The sequence below is a fragment of the Apteryx rowi genome, unplaced genomic scaffold, assembly GCF_003343035.1.
Source record: "Apteryx rowi isolate R43461 unplaced genomic scaffold, aptRow1 scaffold_76, whole genome shotgun sequence".
Classification (NCBI taxonomy): Eukaryota; Metazoa; Chordata; class Aves; order Apterygiformes; family Apterygidae; genus Apteryx; species Apteryx rowi.
In genome coordinates, this window is record NW_020451049.1 from 1,222,571 (window position 1) to 1,243,870 (window position 21,300).

Consider the following 21,300-nt stretch of genomic DNA (forward strand, 5'->3'; position numbering starts at 1 on the left):
AAGTACTTAAATATGGTGTCTTGTTCCTTGAACTGATTCAGTAGCTGCTACTTTTTGAGCTAAGATGTAACTTCCTCCCGTAGAAACTTGACAGCTGGATTTTGCTCATTTTCCCTTGATACTCTGATTACTCTATTGGATCCAGATATTTCAGTTTTGCTAGCAAAAACTTGAGATCGTTTCAGATGATGGTTTTATTCTAGTTATAATTATGCCAATGAAATAGATACAGGGTCCATTTTTCTGTATATCTGGATCTTTGTACGATACTATACTGTGCTTATCGCCATAACATCTGAATGCCTTCCGCAAGCGCGTTAGAGAATGGAATTAAACATATACATGCTTTTTGCTTCTCCCCCTGAGAAGGAGTAGTTTGTGTAGTGGAACATTGAACTTTGGGAAAGCTTCAGTAGAGCCTTTTTAGGTTTTTCTAAGGTGGGGGATAAGACTCTTATTCCTGGCCCCACATCCTATTTTGATAGGCTCTTGAGCTGAAGTGTTTAATACTTGAGAAGAAAAAATGCAGCTGAAATGTAAAATACTAACATGATTCTTTGGGTGCGGTTGTATTAGGGTTCCTGAGCAGAGCGAGTTGAAGCATCTATGCAGTGAATTTGAAAGGCCGGAACTGAGAGCGAACATTGGAATAAGAGCGTGGTGTCCTCAGGGTAACGGGGAGATCTGCAAAGCAGACCAAAAAGCTGGGAGCTTGTCTATACAGGGAGAAACAGGTAGGTCATCTTAATTTTCTTAAACTGGGGAAGAAACGTAAAATGTTTTTGTGGCAGTAGAACTGAGTTCCTTTCTTGAGTGATTTTTGCTCCTCTCCCCCTTGAAGCCTGACACGAGACAGCAGTATTGGCTGAGGATACCTGGGCAAGGGACTGGTGTTTGCTTGTGTGTTCAAATTACAGCTGATATTAGCTGAGGTAGTTGAATTGGCAAGACCACTTTTCAGGTCATTTTCAAAAGCACTGCTGGCTTGGGTACCTGCTTTTCTGTCAGGCTTTTAACTGGCTGTTTTCCCTGGCTTTGGGGAAGAGGAGGACTAAAGAAGGTATAAATATTTACAGGGTTGTCCTCTGTCTTCCTGATGAGCTGATAATGAAGGAGAAATCGATCATGTGTGGGTTCATTATTTATAACATTTGCCGTTGTTTTAGAAGTTCCTACAGCCAGGACATGCTTCCTGTTTAAAATAACATCTGTATATTTCCAAGAGCAGCATGTGCTTCCTGTTTCATACTGTCACCTGTAACTGCGTGGTACCCTAACTTGTATTCATTGTACTGGGGGTGTCATTTAGGTCATGAGCCCCTCATGGTAGGGGCTGGCATGTGTATCTTGGTGAGACTATCAATAAATATTGTTTTCTGTCCTATTATCAGGAAATTTAGAAAATGCATGTAAACTCATGTTTCAGGTGACTTTCTATTGAATTTGCGGTTGAAAGACTTCTTAATTATTTTGGGTTTCTTTTTCCAACTTTTGTAGAAAGCTTTTATCAACGATCCAAAAAGAAGCGTTTGGAGAAGTTTTGTTCCGATTCGAGCTCGGACTGTGGAAGTTCATCGGGAAGTGTTCGTGCCAGTCGCGGGAGCTGGGGTAGCTGGAGTAGTACCAGCAGTTCTGACGGAGACAAAAAGCCCATGATTACTGCCAGGCATTTTCTTCCATCCAGTAAGTTCTGCAAATATCACCATTGCGCCACAGCGGCAGAGTTTCAGTCTGCCTTTTGGATGGTGAAGGGGTAGGGGATAGGGGATACTTAGTGGCAAGGAACGTGTAACTTGCCTTGTAAGGGGGAGAACCTCTCAGAAACAAGAGGAGGGACTGAAAGAACTGTAAGTACTTGAAGCAAAGTAGTGGAAGTTTTGTGGCAATGAAAATGAGCCGTCAGGCTACGGGAAAGCTGTCAGACTCTGCACTGAGGAGGCTGCGCACAGTTAGTTTTGTGGAAAGATGGAGGAGCTAAGAGTTATTGGTCAAAGCAATTTCTGCCTTTGAATTAATGTTACATCACGTGATTCTCATAAAAATACAATCTTTTTGTTACAGTTATTTTAAAAAGTGCACAAATGAGGAATGTGTGAAAGCAGTTCAGAAAATACTGGAGAATGCTCAGATGGGATAGTTGTATTTGAGGTATAAGTAGTCAGGATCCCTAAGCCACTTGATTAGTATGAAAAGTGACAACTGTAGTTCATTATTGTATCTTTCTGAATGCCTGAATATCATGAAAATAGTTGAAAGCCTAAGACCTATCACCGTCAGATTCTACACAGATGGATATAGCACTAGAAGTAAATTCAGAGGAAGTGCTGGAGTGAAACAAGAAAAAGCATCTTTGAGTACCTGAAAGAAGCTGTTTTGAATAATTTAAAAATGTGTGTATGTAAATATGTATATATGTATACACACACACACATATATGTGTGTAGATATATATATGTGTGTGGGGTTGTATATATATTTATACACATAAATCGTACAAAACTCTACAATTTTATCTTTCCAAAAGATACTGTGATGTGTCTGAACCTGTAATCTAATGGGTTGTGAATCGTGTGCAGATGAAATTTCTTTTTGTTCAAACTGTAATGCCTCTAAAGAAAAAAAAACTAATTTCAAATTTATAATGAATTTGATAGTAAAAAGGAATCTCCATTAACATTAAGACTGTAATAATATTTATAAAATACACTTAAGACCATGTGGAAATAGATTTTTGTAAATCTGAGCCTACATGTTCTTTTAGTTAGAGTAGTGATTCTAAAACCTGGTGTAATTTTATAAGCTCTGCCTTCCCCTTCAACTAGTCTTAAACAAAAGACTATATAGAGAAGGAGCTATACAGGAAAATTCTGTAACTGTAGTTAGTAAGCAAACCTATTAACATGCATGATGCGTGTTAGAATTAATGAAGTTATTGATACTCCAGTCTGAGAGAGAACTTGATTTATACCAATTATGAGTCTATTCGTGTGTATATGTATTCTGTGCATACTTCTTTTTTTCAGGATCTTTGATTTTCACAGTCCTTCTTTTCTTTAGGAGAGAATATTTCACAAAATGATTTTCCATCTGAAACTCCTATCACTTTAAATCTGTCTCATAACATCTGCAATACCAGGTAAAAAATTTGAATCTATACCTGTAAGACATTAAAGAAACTCCACCAACTTGAAATCTTGTCTCATCTTGATAAATTATACCTACCCATTGTCTTGTTCCTTTTTTTTTGTCATCTAATCTTATTTTCCTAATTTGAAAAAGAAAAATCTTTCTCAGTATGTAAAAAGATCTATACAAGTGAGACAGAAAACAGATTATGCTTGGGAAATATGGTAAATGCTTCCAAATGTAAAACAAAATTGGAAAAAAAAGAAATGATTTTTTTTCTTTGATTTCTGCCAAATCTAGCAACTTATAACATTTCCCTATCACTTAGGTATATGAATGCAATAATTATTTTTTTAAAAAAGTGGAAGTGAGACTTTCAAGTTGATGTTATTTTTTAATGAGAATAATGTTCTCTTAGAATATACAGCATGAAAATCGATTTTCCCCTCCTCATGTTCTTTTCTACTTCTTTCCTGTAATAGAATTAGCATCTAAAATTTTTATTACGGTGAATCCTCATTTCACCTCTTATTCATGACTGTCTTAAGTTTTCACTAGTGGAAATAATTTAATCCTCTTCCTCTGGGATTCTGGTACTTGAAAATGTTCTGTTTCCACTCTTATTGACTCATTTCTTTGGGGGTATTAGATGAATATGGAATCGATGTCCGTGCCTGTGTTTCTTTGTGCACATAGAAGTAAACTGCTTGTCTGAAAGTTATGGGAAGCATTGAAACACATGAGAAATCATAGCCATCTTAATGCAACAGAGCTTCATTTCCAGTTGTAAAGAAGAGATGTTGAATCAGTTTGCAATAGGTCGATACTTGGATAGTATGAGTGGGGTAATTAGGATGTACTCATTTTACATGTGTAACAAGCAGCTGTTTTTTAACTAGAAAAAAGAAATATTACAAAATTGCACATTAGTAATTTAAAATATGGAAAATCAGGAAAGCAACTATGAAAGCAATAGCAATTGTGATATTCATCAGAGTATTTTTTACATCTCTGTATATTTCTTTTGAAATGATTTGGATTTCAAAACATTACAGAGCCTAAATTTAAGGAAATAAATTTTCTTTTCATTTAGCAGAGACATGAACACCATCCCCCAATATCCAGAAACCTTATGTCCTAATTTCACTGACATGGCTGCGGATCCTGACAAAAATAAAGGTCAGTTACTTTATTAACAACTTAAGCTGGTTTTGCACACTGTTTATCAAGCAGTTTCTATGATGTTGCTAGTAACGCTTATGTACACTAACTTCAGAGATATATGTTATTAGAATTCAACTTACTTTGAAACAAGTTAAGACCAAAGGTAGCAAACAAAGTCTTATAACCTTGTCGTTTTTTTCAGCATCTTCTCTATGTGAAGACAGTACTTAGCTTTCAGCTCATGTGTAAGGTATTATTTGTGTGTGGGGGGGTTTTGTTTGTTTTGATCTTGCTTTGCACAGGTTTTGTCTGAAGTAATGTGGTTTGGGAGATGAAGAGCACTGATTCCTGTGTTAAAATGAAGCTTAGTATCAACGCAGATAGGACCATTTTTCTCTCTAAATTTCCACAGCTAGGACTTGCTCTCCTTGAAAGCAATAATGAATGAGAGGGGGTTTGGGCTTTGAAATCTCTGAGAGTTTTCATTGTTTGTATTTCAAAGGGAAATAATAATATTAACTTGTTCAGTGAGGTTCATAAAAGCAAAAGGCTACATGCTGAGATGAAGTTTGAAAGCTGGTTAAAACACATAGCTCTGAGCAGCAGAACGCTCTGATCTGCCTGCGGCCGTGCCCCTTACTGTAGGACTAACGTGTGTCTTGTGAGGTGCAARTGCTGATTAAAGCTTTTCCTATGGTAGCAATTTTCATAATATCTATGGTGTGAAATAATGAAACTGAGCCCACTTTGCAGCCATTCGGTTGTGAAGACCAATCATTTGGCTCTTTTCCTTTACCCAGCTGCCTGTTTTCACAGAGTTGGTAGGAACTAAATATCTTTGGCCAGAGAGGATTAAGACTGTAGAGAACACCACAATGATTATCTGCCCTACAGGCTAAATACAACCATAATGAGTTCACGTATTGTTTGCACATGAATACCTCTAGCAACACTGCTCATCTGTTAAAAACTTGACCCTGTTCCTGCATTCATTTATCCTGCAGAACTGGTTACTGACCGAAGGGTGGGGGTAAGGGGCAGCTGGTGGGGCTCATGCCCATCTGGTCTGTCTTGCCATGAGGACCAGCACTGTGTTGGTGCTTGTGACTGATGGCTTAAGAATTCTCTGTAGGAATTTTTTGCCCTGTTGTTTTTTTTCCGGAATTTCAGAATCAGCTTCAACTCTTTTTTAATATTTTTTTAATAAATAGAATTTTTGAGATTTATTTAAAAATTGACRTTCATCAAAGATAGGTTGGTCAGTATCTCTCTGGATTTTTTTATCTAGCATACAGTCTTTATTGTGGATCTGAGAATGAAATGTCTTTGTGATATTAAGAGTTTATAAATGCCACCTTCCTGTTCTTTTGCATTTCATACCCCTTTACCTTTCTAGGTCTTTACCCAGCAGGAGACCTGTGGCCTGCTCAACCAGTCTGCCTGACAAACAGTTTAAACTACAACCTTGAGAATAACATACCATGCATGATCCAAGAAACCCCCTCTGTCCACAACAGGCAAGTTATGTTTTATGTAGATAGTGTGGATAACACTTTATTTGGATTTCTGTGTCACAGAGGACTATACTGAGCTTATCTTGCAATATTCCTAAGGCAGATGATAGTTAAAACAAAATCCTTGCAGTAGCTTCAAGCCTAGTTCTAGTAAGACTGTTGCTATATAGTTATGTTCTTGTATTGCTAATCATTAATAATTTTGCTAATACAAGTTCACTGATGTCCTTACTCATAGCTGTTCCAGAATTTATTTCAAATTTAATTAAATRCTTTTTGTAAAACTTTTAATTTCTTCCGCTTCTTTTATATGGCAGAAGGCCTAGCTTTTTTAGTTTTTTTTCTGCTGTTGCTAAACACATGGCTTCTGTATATCACGGGGTGTGTTCTGCAGTATGTACTCACATTAAATGATGTAAGCAGATACTATTATATAATGACAAATAGCCCGATTTGAAGATGGTATAAAAATAAAAGTTAGTCTAAATATTTCATGCGTTGTCTGGATTTGAGTTGATCTTCCTGCAATAATGAACTTGAGTAACTTTTGCACTTTAGACTCTCCACACTGTAAGTTTTACTAATGAAAGATGCACCACAAACTAGGGAGAAAAAACACTCAGCCACCACAGAGCAGTGAAGTGCTGTCAGTTCCTCAAGCCATATCCTGTCATCCAAAATGATAGAGTGAAAACATTGAAATCCCCGAGTGATGATCTTCTCATCCTAAGCAGCCTGCTAATCTCATTCTAAACCTTTTGTGTCAACAAACTGCAGCCCTAATGATTTAGAATAATGGCCAATGGTCTGGTTAAGTCAGATCAAATAAATGGTGATTTGTGGCAGATTCCGTATTGCACTACTTTGCTTTCACAGGCCCATCTCATAACTAAACTATTTGGACTTTATAACCAAAAATACATGTAGTTATTTGTTCATATATAGTAGTGATAACTTATGATAACTCCTTTCCTGAGTAGTAAAACCAAGTTAGTAGCGTGCAGTTTAGAAAGCATGTTGTCTGACAGGACTGACACTTGTCATGGCGAAAGTAGAAATGCCTGTTTTAATTGTTATTCATAGAAATGTTTGAAAATGCACTAAATTTTCTTTTATTTCAAATCACATTATTTCACTTCATGTCTACTCTTTATGTGGGAAAGAAATACAATTATTTTCTTTTTTTACAGAGAAGGATGTTGAACTGTTAGGCAGGACTGTGATAAGTGTAGTTACAAATCATGCATTCTCTGAAAGGTAAAAGCTCAGTGAGAGAGTCATTATGACTACTTAATGGCACAGAATAGATAGTGGCAGAATTTGCATGGCAAGTGGAATGTGAAAAGCCTAATCATTAGTTATGGGTGTTTTATATCCAGTAGCTTTACAGTAAATAAGTATTTCTAAATAATTTTCAGAAGTTCTGTGAATTGTTTCTGAAAGCAGATTTTCTTTACATTGAGACAGCTTCATTGATTGGAATGCAGCTTGCGACAGCCAGTTTTCCAACATGTATTGTCCATTAGAGATGAGTGAATATGGTGCTTTCCCAGAAGGTAAGATGAGATAAAGCTTCTGCATTATCACTGAGCATGTTGTTTTCTCTCACCTTTAGTAAAACAACGACTGAGATTGTCTGCAAACATCTGGGCATTCATTGCTTAAGCAAACTTTACAGTTTCCAGCTGACTGGGTGCTGTGTAGTAATAAACAGTGTCTGCATGGTGGCAAATGAGAAAACTGTCCTTTTACAGAATTATTAAGCCTAAAGAGCCAGTATGCAGGACTCTGAGAGGGAATGAGGAGAAGTGCTCATGACCACAGTACTACACAACTCATTTTGCACAATTTTCTTTGTTTCCCCTCTGGCAGGCTTCTGCCTTCCAGTGTGTGAAACAGGAGGCCTCCTGTGACCAATTACCTTTCCAGGCTAGAGTTTCTTGGCTTGGGAGGCACACTGGCAGGAACCTAGAATTCTTTATCACTACCTAGGCAATAATTAAAGGTCAAGCTACAGTATCACAGACAGCACGGTGATCCCTTGGGGGCTTAGAGCCGAGGCATGTTGGCAGCGAAGCCTGGGTAGGCTTTGCCCTACATGTTCTGTGGCTAATAAAGACTTCATTCTCCAGTGAAGATATTGCCTACTCTTTATCCAGCGCTCCTGATAGCAATTCAGTAGTGGGTCCCTAATACAAAATGGTAGTCTTGTTAACAGAAACTGTTATCCTTAGCTGTTGTGTCACCTTAAAGCTGCCTTAAGTTGCTGAAAACTTAGGTCAGTTCCAGCGTGTCTCGCTCCGATAAGATTGAACGTTCCTGCGTAGAAAGGTTAATAATGTTTATATTGCAAAAGCCTTATTTTGTCTTCCTGTTTTTATCAACTGTAGAAAACATGAATTACCCCAGTGGCTTCCCAGGTACCGCAGCAGTGCAGAATACGGCCTTCATTGATCAGAACTGTCCGTCTACCTGGAACGTGCCTCCCAACATGCCGCCGACCTGGGAGCCTGCCAGCTACGTCAGCTCTACAGTGAGTACTGCCTGAGAGGCGCTGCCTTCGTGTGCTTGGTCACAAGCCCTCCTGATACATACCTGTCTATCTCATACCTATTGCTTACCTGTTCTTCATGTTTCCTTTAAGTAGCTTGAGGTATGTATTTGATGCTGGTGTTGGTAGCATGCCTCTTCCTCGGTTGTTACAGGATTTTGCTTATAAAATTTTGAGACAGATCATTTTGCCTGAAAATTGACCGAAATCATCTTATATGTGGAAACATATTTTGTACTTTGTTATCTACTGAGACTTTTCCCTTCCAAAACCAACCTCACAGTTGAGGATAAAATACAAAAAGTGCTGACAACAAAACCAAAAGAGATTTGAGTGGAAGTTGATCTCAGTGACTTTGACAGGTTTTCTTTGCTAGCAAATCTAGGTGATTTAAGACAGATTGTTGCAAGTTTCTGAATGCTGACGTTGACCTGTTATGCTCGAGTACAGCCATGTTTATGTCAGTCCCATAGTGCGGTGTAAGACTGACTTCAGTTCAAAGTGTTTTTTTATTCTAACCACCTATTCTTCTGCTCATATTTCAAAATCTTCTATTTTAGAGATTTATTTTTGTGTTTACAGCAGGTTTATTTTGAATAAAGCGAGAAATATTTTTAACTGCAAAAGTGAAAATTCTGCTGTATTTAAAAAGTGACAAAATGGTAGATGACTGTTTCCTAAAATAACTGTGGCTTTATTTCATATTTTATTCAGGAATGCCTGGAAACACAGAAGGTAGAGATTGGAAAATACATTAGATAATTCAGTTCATTTCCCTGGCGAGCTTTTCCCTATAATACATTTCAGTGTTTCATTCAGTTTTAAAAGTCCCAGGACTTCCATGACCTTCTCTGAGAGACTTCCTCACAGGCTAATACATCTTGCTCTCCAGGAGGTTCTTTATGAACTTTCTAAATTTTCTAGCTAAATTCCCTAGCTCCCAGTTATATTCTCTTTTCTGTACTGAATATCGCACTCTGCTCTTGGTGTGCATAGTCTTTCAGTACTGCCACAAACTTCAGCCTTTTTCTTGTCATTTCTTAGATACCCTTTTCTTTTAATTTTACCTCTTAAAACATGCCTTTTGTGGTGCTCTTCACATGTCTTCCATTTGTCTCCTCTTTTTCTTAATAACCTGACCAAAACTGAATATTGTATTCCTGTTACAGTAATATAGGAGCCATGCAGAGAGGAGTTCATATGGCTTCATTTAGTGAAATGCCTTTGCACATGCAAACTAGTGCTGCTTTAGTCTTTTCTACAACCATATTGCTTTGTAAACTCATGCTTAGTTTTCTACTTGTGTGCTTCCTACGTTCCTCTCTGCATAACTGCTGCTTCCTCTCATTTAGTGCATTTCCATATTTTATTTGGCAAATGGCCCTGTTTGCAGTTTCCCATGGTGATTTTATCTTGCCCTACAGCCCTACCTCTCAAGTACCCGAAGCTTGTCTCCAATGTCTGGACTTTTTGGTTCCATCTGGGCACCTCAGAGTGATGTTTATGATAGCTGCTGCCCTGTCAGTGCCACGACCCAACATTCGACCCACGTTGAGAACCAGACAGTGATGTGTAAGCAGGAATACTATCCGAGGTTTAACCCGTTTCGTGCCTACATGAACTTGGACATATGGACTACAGCAGCCAATCGGAATGCAAATTTCCCACTTTCAAGGGACTCGGGTTACTGTGGAAATGTGTGAAAGGAATTTGATTTAAAAATGTGAATAAAGATGCTTGCAGTTTTGATTACTAGAGTAAGCTCGTTGTTGAAATAGATTACAATGTTGGTGGATATTTTGGCACTTTTATATTGAAAATAAATTTTTTTTTTTTTTTTTACTGAAGTCTGAGCATTCAGTGCATTTTAAAAAGCAAAATATATTCAGGACACTGTTATTGTCACACTAAGGCTATAAATTTAAAATTCAAAATTATTCAAGAATAAGAAAAGTATTAGGTTCTTAACAGTATCTGTGAACCTATATTGCACATGTTTATTATGAAGTTTACATTCTGTGGTATAAACTAAAAGGTTTTTTTAGCATCTGTGGGTACAAAATTACACCCGTAAATAATTGCATCTGTACCAAACAGTAACACTGGGACCTACCTGTTGATGCAGATCAGATATTGTCCACGTAGTGCCACTCTTACTGTTGACATAATTATTTGTGGGTGTAAACTCCTGGCAATAAAAAATGGCTAAATTGTGGTTTGTTTATCTGGCTTCAAAATTCAAACTGTCAGCTTGGCGATAGTATGCTTGTGCAGTGTGGGTGAGTGGGCATTTATTTCGGGAATGTTTCATTTTGGGAGTAACTCCTGATACTTTGTGTTTATATTTTTAGCCTTCATGTTGCTATAGTGTTTTCAGTGCATTTAATTGCCCTTGTTTAAAATGCCAACACTTGAATTGGAACAAACATTTCTTTGAGAGCTGAGTTCACACCACTCTCCAAAACAGAACAGCATTGTGTTAGCTCATATTATAAGACTGAATCTTTGTAGTGGGAAAGTCAACCAAGAAAGTGCTGCAACCCAGTTCAGTAGTTCAGTTCCTCTAGAGCCTTTTGTTCTGGCATTACAGAGTGTATTTGGGGGTCTTCACTCTTTGGGTGTCAAAAAAAGGGGAAAGCATTCCTTCGATTCTGATAAATCTAAAAGTGGGCTTCTTTGTTCTGGAGAAAAGGAGGCTAAAGAGGTATTTAATAGCAGCCTTTCTTGCAGAGGAGTTATAAAGATGACAGATGCAAACTCTTTGTGGTAGCCACAAATGCTAACAACTATCAGTGGTCACAAATTGCAGCTTGGGAAATTCAGGTTGAATGTTAGGAAAAACAGCTTCACTTGGAGGGTGGTGCAGCACCAGGACAGGTTGCCCTGAGAGTCATCAGACCTCCCTCTACAGAGGTGTTCACGACTCAGCTGAACAAAGCCATGGTGACCTGCTCTAGTGCTGGTGATGGTCCTGCTCCCTGGGGGAGTTTGGACTAGAGACCGCCAGGGTCCAGTTGCCATTTTGAGGATGCTGTGAATGTAAGCAAATTCATAACTTTTTGCTACTTCAATCATTTTCCTCTTGCCCTTTGAACTCRGACTGACTAGAAGACAGCAATTCTGTTTGACAACAAAATGTTGAAGCTTTCTCATTTGTTTTTATTCTAAGGCAGAGAAGAAAAAGAATTCCAAAATAGCTGATAGTCTGCTTGCAAGGCTACTCAGCAAGCTGAGAGCTCAGGTTTGATTCTTGCTCTGCCACCCTCATCAAATTGCCAAGCTGTAAAACCAGTTTGTCTGACTTGCTGGTTTCAGTCAGAAATTCCATCCTAGGTCTTGAGGTGTTTTCCCAGAAACAGCATGTTTCCACAAAAAGTTTGTTTCAATAAATCAACAGTTCCTGCAGCTATGCTTTTGTGTGTATTTGAATTAGCTCAGAAGGAGATAGTGACTGGGTGGGATATGCAACAGCTTCTACATTTAACTGCTTTAAGTGCTCGTGTGGAAGGTGCTTCTAAGCCTTCCTGTGTTTTCAATGTCAGAAAAATCAGATAGTCACTGAATGCTTTGGTGTTTTAAAGGCTTTGTCAGGAACTAGCGTTTAGAGTCTTTGGCTGCTTTCCATGATGTGTCTTGCTGGACAGAATTCTGTTTGACTGTGGAGTTTAATAGTAATTGCTTGTGATGCTGAAGCAAAATTCACGTTTATATGAACTTGGATGTTCCTGAAATCAGTATTAAGCCATGAGAAGTAGTCATAACCACTAACATGCTTTCTGTGCACTATTACCTATGGCAGGAGACTTCAGGAGGAATAGAGTAGGAGTGCATACACAATAAATATGGAAAAAAAACAAGTGATCATTTACTTTGAAATGCAATGAAGTTCTTTATTCCCTGGGTAATGTTATTTGTTTTATAGTGTGTTCACTGAATTTTGGTCATGCAAAGACACAGGAGAGAACACAGCATGTGCAGAACCGCACTCGGCATACCCAACTCATTCTGTTCAGTCCATGATTTTAATGAGATCTGTTTTTTCTGTGCACTGAAGTGAAGCCTTTCCTCGAGTGCCAGTATAAGGAGATGCTGCTCTTATATCTGCAACAAACTACAACAGAGAATCCCCCGGAGTTCGGATCAGCACCACGTCCTTGTTCTCACTACTATGTTATGTTCCAGACTGTAAGTCACTTGAAAAAAACAAAAAAAAACCCCACGCAGTAAACCCACCAGAGACACTGGGAGAGTTCAGGGAGAGCAACAAAAGTTAGAAATCTTTGGAAAAGAACACCTCTATGAAAAAGCACTGAGCTGCAAATAACTTGAGAAACACAAGAGCATTGCTAAGAAAGAAAACAATCATTCTCTTTAATCAAAGCAGAACAGATCAAGAGGTAATTCCTCCGGGAGCTGTGTAGTATTAGGCAAAATATTTTATATAACTTTTCATAACAATAACTAAGGAATTTGAGAAGCTTGTTAAGGTTACCAGGAATAATTGCTGCCATCAGGAGACAACTAAGGCTTAATTAGCAACTGCTGAATGTAAGTGGATTTGGGCTCAATCATTCCTCCTACAGTAAAAGGGAAGATGAATTCTACTAGAGGAAAGCTGAAGAGCTGTTTAAATTAATAGCTATAAGGACATCTTGTTGTCTTGAGCAAAATAGTTTCTAATTTCTTGTCTTGTGCCAGGAAATCCTTTTTGTAGGATTGGGAGCTTCAYGGTTCTTTCTGAAACTGTTATTATTTTGCTGAGAATCTTCAGCAAAAGAAACTCTTGACAAACCAAAGAAGTACTTAAGATTTCAAAGAAAAAGAAAAATTACCAGTATAAAAGAACAGCTTTATGTTCACAAGAAGGACTGGTTATGGAGCGGAAAAAAATATCAGGCAGTTCCAAGCTTTCAGTATAATTTCTTATCTGCATGGGAAAGCTACATAAACTTTGAAGACCTTTCAGCATTTTCACAAGAAGAGACTTGCAGAAGCGACAGCTGCCCCTGCCCACCCTCCTGGGAATAGTCAGTAGCTTTGTGGCTTAGAGGGGCATTGGGCATGGGAGGTACCAATGCTAAGTTATTGCTGTGCGTGATTTGCATAGGACATGCTGGCCAAGTCTGCCTGTTTTAATGAGAATTTCCATCCTGGACACAGGAAATATTTCTGACAAGGTTTTGCTAAGGTTTGTAGGTACTTTGAGAGACAACTTTTTGACAAAACCAACATTTATCAAGGGGGTAGTCAGCTTTTCCTGACCTTGCCAGGCTGCAGCAAACCTTTCCTGTGGCACSGATTTGCAAGACCCATACAGAGTAATTTGGAGAGCTAAGGAAGGAGGATCAGCCAGTGCAACTCCTAGGTAGGAGATGGCAGTGCTCTCTGGTATCTTATTTTTTGACAAGTGGGGCTGGTGGGGGATGTGGTGGGGACTTCCTTCAGGACAGGATTCAGGCTGTCCAGCAGCCCTCAGGCCTGCACAATGGTGCTGCCACAGGTCCAGCCTTGGAGCCAGGTTTGAACTGCTTGGGAGCAACAGACTGCCCAGACTGAGTTAAAAAAAATTCTTTGTTTGTATACACGTACCTGGTTATTAAATCTTTGTCTTCAGATGGAATTAGTACAGAACAAAAATTCCTACCATTTTTCCAGTCATTTCTGCCCTTATAAGTGAAGTTAAGCATTCAGTTAGTGCCAGACTACTTCAAAAAGGAAGTGTTTAAGCCAAATGTTTTGGCAGGTGGTCTCCATGCTGTGTGCCAGATGCTGCTCACAGGTGACCATGCAGGTACCCGGGAAGGTTTGACCACRTGTGCAGGCACCTCCCAAAGCAGGTGTAAGGGTCCTGCTGTGCCTAATCCGTATCTGGATAGAGTGAAGAGTTCAAAGGGCTTGGGGAACAGTATGAGTGTCCAGCAAAAACTGCGGAGAAGAGAGACTGTCTCCTCTTCCTTCACAGGCTGATGAGGGCAGAAGGCAGACTTGCCCCGTGAGCGCTGTTGTTGCTTATTCCTGCAACTTTGTCATGACCAGTTTGGCAATTTGCGGATCTGTCTTACAGCACCAGCACCTGGACTTGTGCGTACAGGAGCATTTTAGCTGCTTGAAGGAACAACAAACAGCGAACAGCTTACCTTTACTCTTGCAGAAATAAGTCTGAAAATGTGACCTGAGTGCAGCTGAGAGGTCTGATTGCCAGAGGGCAAATTAAGTTCATTAGAGTTGTTGAATATCTTAACCTGCTGAAGTGAGGCAGAGGGAGCAAGGGAATTGCTCAGTATCAGCCCTGGGGCTGGCAGTGTGTTGGGCTCTGGCACCTAACTCCTCTTCAGCATGGGAGAAGCCCCAGTACACAAGGCTGTCACCTGGGAAGCCATGGCCTTGCCAGCACCGCGGTGCCTTGGGAGCCCATAGAGCCTGTGCTGCTGTCCTGCCAGGTGAGCTGAGGCTGTTCGTTACTGTGCTAGATCTGGTGTTGTTTTTCAGCATGTGCTTTTCCCTTCTTCGAGCTCCCTTTGTTTATTTTTCTTACTCTTCTCCATCTTCCTTGCCCTCTCCACAGATTTGCTTTTCTTTAAGCTATTTGCAGATAAGGTGCACACAGGCATCTCCAAGTCGTCATATGTCCATTTTACTTATAGCTTTGATTCTGCAGCCCCATCCCATAGTTTGGTCGACACTTCCCTCTTTTGGCCTGAACTGGGCTTATCCCATGTTCTTCCTCTGCACTTCTAGAGCACCCTTGGATGGGCGAAGGGCTTAATATCTCCCCAGGACTGCTGCACTGGTGTGGCTGTCCTCTGCCTTGGCAGCAGTGTCCTCTCTGATTGTACGGCCCTCCATTCAGCCGGGTGGCAGGGGAAGGGAAGGGAGCTCGCACACCAYGAGAGGTAAACGGCCCAGCTGGGGAGGCCTGAGTATTTCTTGTGTTAGTCAAGTTCTGCACTGGAGATGTTGTGTGAAATGTAGCAGTGCTCCTCATCTCAGGCGAGCTGGGGGGTGTGGAGTAACTGGAGGCACTGGGCTGTCTGTGCTCTGCTCCTTTTAGGGGTGAGTGGCAAGCAAGGAGCTGGGGGGAGGATTTATTGTCCCAGCCCTTTATTGTCACAACTGATGTTTTGGGAGTTTGCATCTGCCTCTGTAGTGCATGGCTAGTGTGCGGATACAGGCGCTCCCCCACTGTTGAAAGCTGAATCTTACTGCTCCTCCCTCCATCTCTGGAGCAGGATCCTCTGCAAAAGCCGTCTGTCCGTGCCTGCCTGACAAAAACGCCTCCTTTGTTGCTGTGGGGTGCGGACCATGAAACTCACTTTTTCCGTGGTCTCTGCTTTATTTCATTTCTTTCTGCTTTCTTAAAAGACAACAACAAAAAAACCCAAACCTTTTGTAATTCAAGGGTTGTTCTGGTGAGTGGCTGTTCCTGGCTGTTCCCTCTCCTTGTATGGAATGACTTGTCTCTTGGCTGTTAGGAGTTTTAATAGCTCTGCTCAAATGCGAGGATGGTTTGGTGCCCACACACCTCTCTGAGGTTTTTATTCAAAAATGCTCACGTGCTGGTTGGAGGCTGCCAGCAGCCTGCACAAGCAGGGACTAATCTGGCATGAAACAAGGGAGCTCCCCAGTGTACAAAATGGTGCCACTCTAGCAAACCTCTGTGCAAATGAGCTTGTCTAGCATAAACTGGTTATTTAATCATTGTCAGCTAATCTACCAGCAGACAGGCTTGGCTCACAGCTAAGTGCATACGTGTACACCTCTTGGAAGGAGTACACTGTGTCTGTGAGTGAACAAAAAGTGCCTCTATCCTTCAATAAGGCCAACTGTTATCCTGTTGAGTAGGGGGTGGTCCATATCCCAGATGTGCAGATGAGACCATCCCCCATCACTTTGGGGGATGTTCTGCCACAGCACTGCCTCATTTGTGAGGTGACAAGCTCTACAAGACCTTGTTTCTCCAACTGTGTTGGCGAAACACTTGATTGGTTGGGAGATATTTGTTTGGTTTTAATTTTGATTGAACATACAATTTTTGAAGGGAAGTTAATGCTTTCACACATCCTCGTTAGCACAGATGTGCAGGAAGCCTGTGCACTGGACTGCCTCTGACTTTCCGAAATGGCTACGTGGAAGGCGAATAATGTTCACTGTGTTCGGGGAGGAGAGGGTGTTTTAGTTCAGAGGTGTCTCAAAATTAGAAATACTTTTCTTTTCCTGGAACGTAGCAGGTTGGGTGCTGTAGTGAAACACTTGGCCATTGACATCCTACAAGAACCTGCTCTGATTCCTGGTTCTGATTTACTGAGAGAAATGTTTCACATCATTCACTTGACACAGCCTTGTTAAAGGTGTTTTTCAGTGCTGTGTAGGAAATGCCAAAGAGTGTAAACCAGATGTTGAAACTGATAAGGGAACCTTGCAGAAACAACAAAAAACACTATAACCTTCCCACCATTCTCCTTAAACTATTATATGACAACATGGTTGTGTGAGCTAATTGCTTCTCAGAAGTGCTTGCATGAGAAAGGAAGGATCATGGCAATCTTCCTCCAACCAGTTTTCTGTTTGCATGCAGGCTGATTTGCTCTTCCTTGAGCGTGGCTCACAACTGCACGCATACCTCTTGGAAGCAACATGTAACGGTTGTGAGTGAATGGAAAATGACCTAATTGCCACCTGGTTTCTCAAGCAGTGCGGGAAGCTCTGGTTTCCCCCCATCGCACTATTTAGCTGTGTGATCCACAGTTTGTAGCGTAAATGACTTTTGAAACTCAGCAGCAGTTTCATATTGATCTGCTCTTTCAATATCTATCTACAGGTAGGCCAGTATCTCTGCGAACAGATAGCAGTTGTTAACCAGATGAGATACCAGCCCGACTTCCATTTGTAAAAGCTTCTGCTAAATCACAGCTTGTGTGACTCATTCAGTTACCAGTTTTTAATTATGCACCTATCGCCTGTTGTTGCCGGTTAAGGGCATCAGACATGCACTATGTATGCCTTTGGGCTGTCACTGTTAATGCTGTGTTCAGTTTATGCACCTACTGAATGACTTGGAATACCAAGTCTCAGTGTTTCCCAGCCTATATGTCTTCATCATGTAATGCTCTTTCCAGGGCTGATAGAAATCAGACCATAGGTATCTTGTGGTTAAACAAGGCTTAGTTGCCCAATTCATGCATTTTCTCAAGTATCCTGCCACTCCATCTCTCTGGTAAAGGCAAGGAAGCACAGATGTCATTTAGCTCCTTTTCCTAACACTTTGCCATCACTTTTTATCACCACTACATTACAGAAAATGTAGCTGGTCTCCCCCTTTCCTAGCTTGCATAATTTGCTTATACATTCAGTCACAGCCTTGAACTTCCTGGCGCTGTTTGGCCTGTTGTGAACTATCTACTGCTTATAGACCAAGATATTCCTGATCTCAAGCAGAAAGCTTAACACAAATTAAAGAACTGACAGAGATGCAGGGGACAGACAGCGTGCAAGCGTTGAGCTCAGATTGACACAAGCCTTTCCTGTCTGTCTCAGCTGTAGTTCTGCATTCTGAGTGAGATTCACAGTCACAGTTCTTTGTTTCCCTTGTAATAGCTAAACTTAATGTACCCTACCGCAATTTGCAACTTTTGGCAGTTGCTGTGTTGTAATAATTTGCAGGGAAATACCAAGCCCTCAACTCGCAATTTTTTAAGGAAGAAATATCTTTGTGCCTTTTATAGATGCTCTGTACATTGACTTGTGTTTTTTTCACTAAGAAAGCAAACTTTCTGATCATTCAAAAGGTTTTAATAATTTACCAGTTAAATGACTAAAATTTGTCACACATGATGTTGAGGACCAAATAATCGTTTATGGAAATACTTCAGAATCCTTAAGTGAAAGGTGTCAATGTAAATTATCTGTTAACTCTTATTTATTGTTTTTCCTAGTGAAATGCAGGCTTGGGGAATGTATCATACATGAGGAACCTTCATTTTCATGGAACAGGATCACAAAGATACACAGTTCTTGCTCTCAGTGGAGGCCCTTACGTTGCTGGAGCAAGAACTGTGCTCACGCTCTTTTGCAATGCACATCCCCCAGGATGACTTACATGAATGAAGCTCAGTGAACTGCAGATTTGGATTTGGTTTTGGTTTTGGTCACAAGAATCTCATACACCATTTGCCGTAACAGAGAAGCCTGCAATCTAACCAAGGCAGCATTTTTCTTTCTGACGAACAGATTTAAGGGATGAGTGAAAGGTTCTTAGACTATCTTTGTTCTGGCTTTCTCCTTGCTTTCTCTTATTTGAGTAGTCCTTTGTCTGCAAGACCAGCCCTTTCCACAAACCAGTCAAGCAGGAGCTGTCTTGGCCAAAGCACCGCTGATATTTCATATGGGAGAGTTTGTTAGAGAAGTCCTCAAGAGACTGAGTATTGAGTTCTATAAACAAAAATGGGAAACAGATGGCACCAGTTTCAAAAGTTAAGTGGTTTTTAACTAGTCCAGTAACTAATGTTCTTATATACCTACAAAAATATTACAGTTTTATCTTTGTAAAGATCAAAAGAAAAACTTTGAAGCACTTGCCAGGCCCATACAGTCATGCATTTTAATAGATGACAGATCAAATGTATCCTTAAAGTAATGGGACTAACTTACTGATTTCAAATTCTCCCATGTATTCCTGCAGTGAATAAAGCCTTATGACTGCTTTGTATTTTTTCTTTTAATTTTACTACTGTGGATCCAATGTCTCCTCAAACATACTGCAGATACTAAGAGAAGGGAGAAAAAGTCTGAAAGCCTGAGGTCTGAGAAAGAGCCTGGTAAGGAAGCATGTCATGAGAGGAGGAAGCCTCTCTAGCTGTGCATGTCTTCTAGAGAAGCCAATTATGTCAGCATCCTTGCATGTTTAGATCAACTCACTTAATCATGGATATCTGTTTAACTCCCAGAAAGAGATGCGAAAGAGGCAAGACCACAGCATCCCTGACCATGACTGGTGCAAGCTGGCTCTGAGCTGCAGCATGGTCTCTGGGACAGGTTGTATTTATAATGTCAAACGTGATCAAATCCACAGGAACTGCCATGCTGCATACCAGCAAGTAGAAATGTTGTGTGTCAGCTGCTGTGAACTCGGAAAACTATTCTCCAACTGTTCAATTTATTCCAAAGGCAAAAGAGGATGTTTCTCCAAAGTTAGAATAAATGTTTTGGAATCCAGATTTTTTCGAGTTATAGTTGAACTAAAGCTTGCTCTAATATAAGATGCTGACTTTTATTAGTTTGTCTGCAAAACAGCTGCTTCTACTTTCCGCAAACATTTAACATTAGTTTAAAGTCTTTCTCTGCTATGCCTTGTTGTTCTGCTCTTGAAGCGAAAGACCATGTTAATATCACTGGGGAATGTCACTATGTATATGACAACTCTTAACTCCTTTTTGCTCACTGAAATATGGCTTTCCAGGACACAGACTTTCATTTTGTATGTCTGGTTTGATTCCTTTTTTTCTTTCCTTTTTTTTTTTAATTTAAAGGAGTTTAAAAGGAGTCTAATCTTGTACTTAGCTTAATTGAAAAGCGTTCTTTTTTGGCATCAGAGAAGGAAATATGCAGCATAGTTTGAAAGCCCCTGGATCTTGCAGTGGTACTCTTCCTCTGCATTCCTCATCAAAATGACCTAGAGTCTAATTTCCAGAAGGCCTATGCAAGAAGCTGGAGGTTAACATTGCCTCCAAAATCTATACAACAAATCTGTGGCAAGGATTTTTCTAAAAGTCAGTCTTGTCCATTAGACCCTAATGTCTCTCCTACAATAAAGAAAGAAGTAAAGTCAACTTTCTTTCTTTTTATGGGTAGATCATCAGCAAGTCACATTTACTGACATTTGTAAAATGCAATAAGAATTATAAACAACGTGGTCTTACTTCAGTGATCAGAGACTCATGCAGAATTTGCAGTCCAGCTGTCCCTTTAGGAATTTAAGTATTTAGCATTTAGTTCTCAGATGTCCCACGTTCATCTGGCATCTAATATCTGGAGGCTCTGAGTTTTGATATCACAGTTCCTGCTGTGTATCTAGTTCTGCTTCTGAGAATGCTCAGGATGCCTCAGCTCTGCTAGTATCTGCAAGTATCTCATGATTAAGCTCTCAGTTGTATCTTTTCTGCTAATCTTTTCTGCAAGGCTTGCTCCAGTTCTCAGATCACCTGGGTCCTTCACAAAACACAGACAGAGGACAGGAAAACAGCGCCTCCTTTTCTTTAGAATCTCAGTTGTAGGAGCCTTTACAGAGGTTTTGGGAGTCCTGAGGTTTACAAAAATTTCACCAAGGCAGTGTAGCAGATACTGGGTATCTTCCCTGAATTTCTTTTTTCAGTTTATTGTAGGAGAAGTGGCAATAGAAATAGCTTGTCCCTATTGAAAATCTGTGTAATTTTCTCCTTTGCATCTCAAACAGAAGGTTACTGCTTTTCAGAGTGGGCTAAAGTCAACATATTTGCACACAGGAGCAGTCTATCCTGCTGCTTTGCAAATTCAGGCCTAACTAAATCTACACACTTATGCAACATAACTCTGCTGATTCCCTCCAGGCACAGATATGGACCTGGAGGATCCAGGTTTTTTTGGTTCATCCCAGTCTTCTTCCTTTCTTCCTGAAAGAGGAAGAATGATGCAAGGAGGGATGATTTCTAAGTACCCCCAGGGCTGACTCTCCAACCGTACCACAGTAGCTTAACTACTAGATTTATTCTTTAAAAGGCAGTATGGGCCCATTTAATGACAGAGTAAATACACTGGTACTGGGTACAATGGACAGCTTTAGTAACACAAAGTTGTTCTCTTCCATGCCCAAATTTATAGGGCAAAGTAAGGAACAAAGTGGCAGAAAATCCACTGATAGAGCTCTGAAGTGAGAAGCATGTAACTTTAGGTATACATATAGATATATATAGA

At 40.1% G+C, this 21,300-nt stretch overlaps 1 protein-coding gene across 11 annotated transcripts in view; it reads left to right on the forward strand.

Annotated features, from left to right (window-relative positions):
- Positions 1-10,570, forward strand: part of TMEM131L (transmembrane 131 like) — a 76,026-nt gene extending 65,456 nt beyond the window's left edge. For 6 of the 11 annotated variants that reach the window (XM_026088282.1, XM_026088283.1, XM_026088284.1 and 3 more), the window contains 8 exons: positions 577-734; positions 1,498-1,683; positions 3,058-3,136; positions 4,220-4,305; positions 5,687-5,807; positions 7,272-7,360; positions 8,195-8,337; positions 9,780-10,570. In XM_026088282.1, the coding sequence (XP_025944067.1) occupies positions 577-734; positions 1,498-1,683; positions 3,058-3,136; positions 4,220-4,305; positions 5,687-5,807; positions 7,272-7,360; positions 8,195-8,337; positions 9,780-10,058 (1,141 nt within the window). In that variant the 3' untranslated portion in view covers positions 10,059-10,570. Of the gene's footprint in view, positions 1-576; positions 735-1,497; positions 1,684-3,023; positions 3,137-4,219; positions 4,306-4,492; positions 4,541-5,686; positions 5,808-7,271; positions 7,361-8,194; positions 8,338-9,779 lie in introns of those variants that run through there. The other 5 variants (XM_026088285.1, XM_026088290.1, XR_003257123.1 and 2 more) reach the window with 4 other exon arrangements.
- Positions 10,571-21,300: the final 10,730 nt, after the last annotated feature.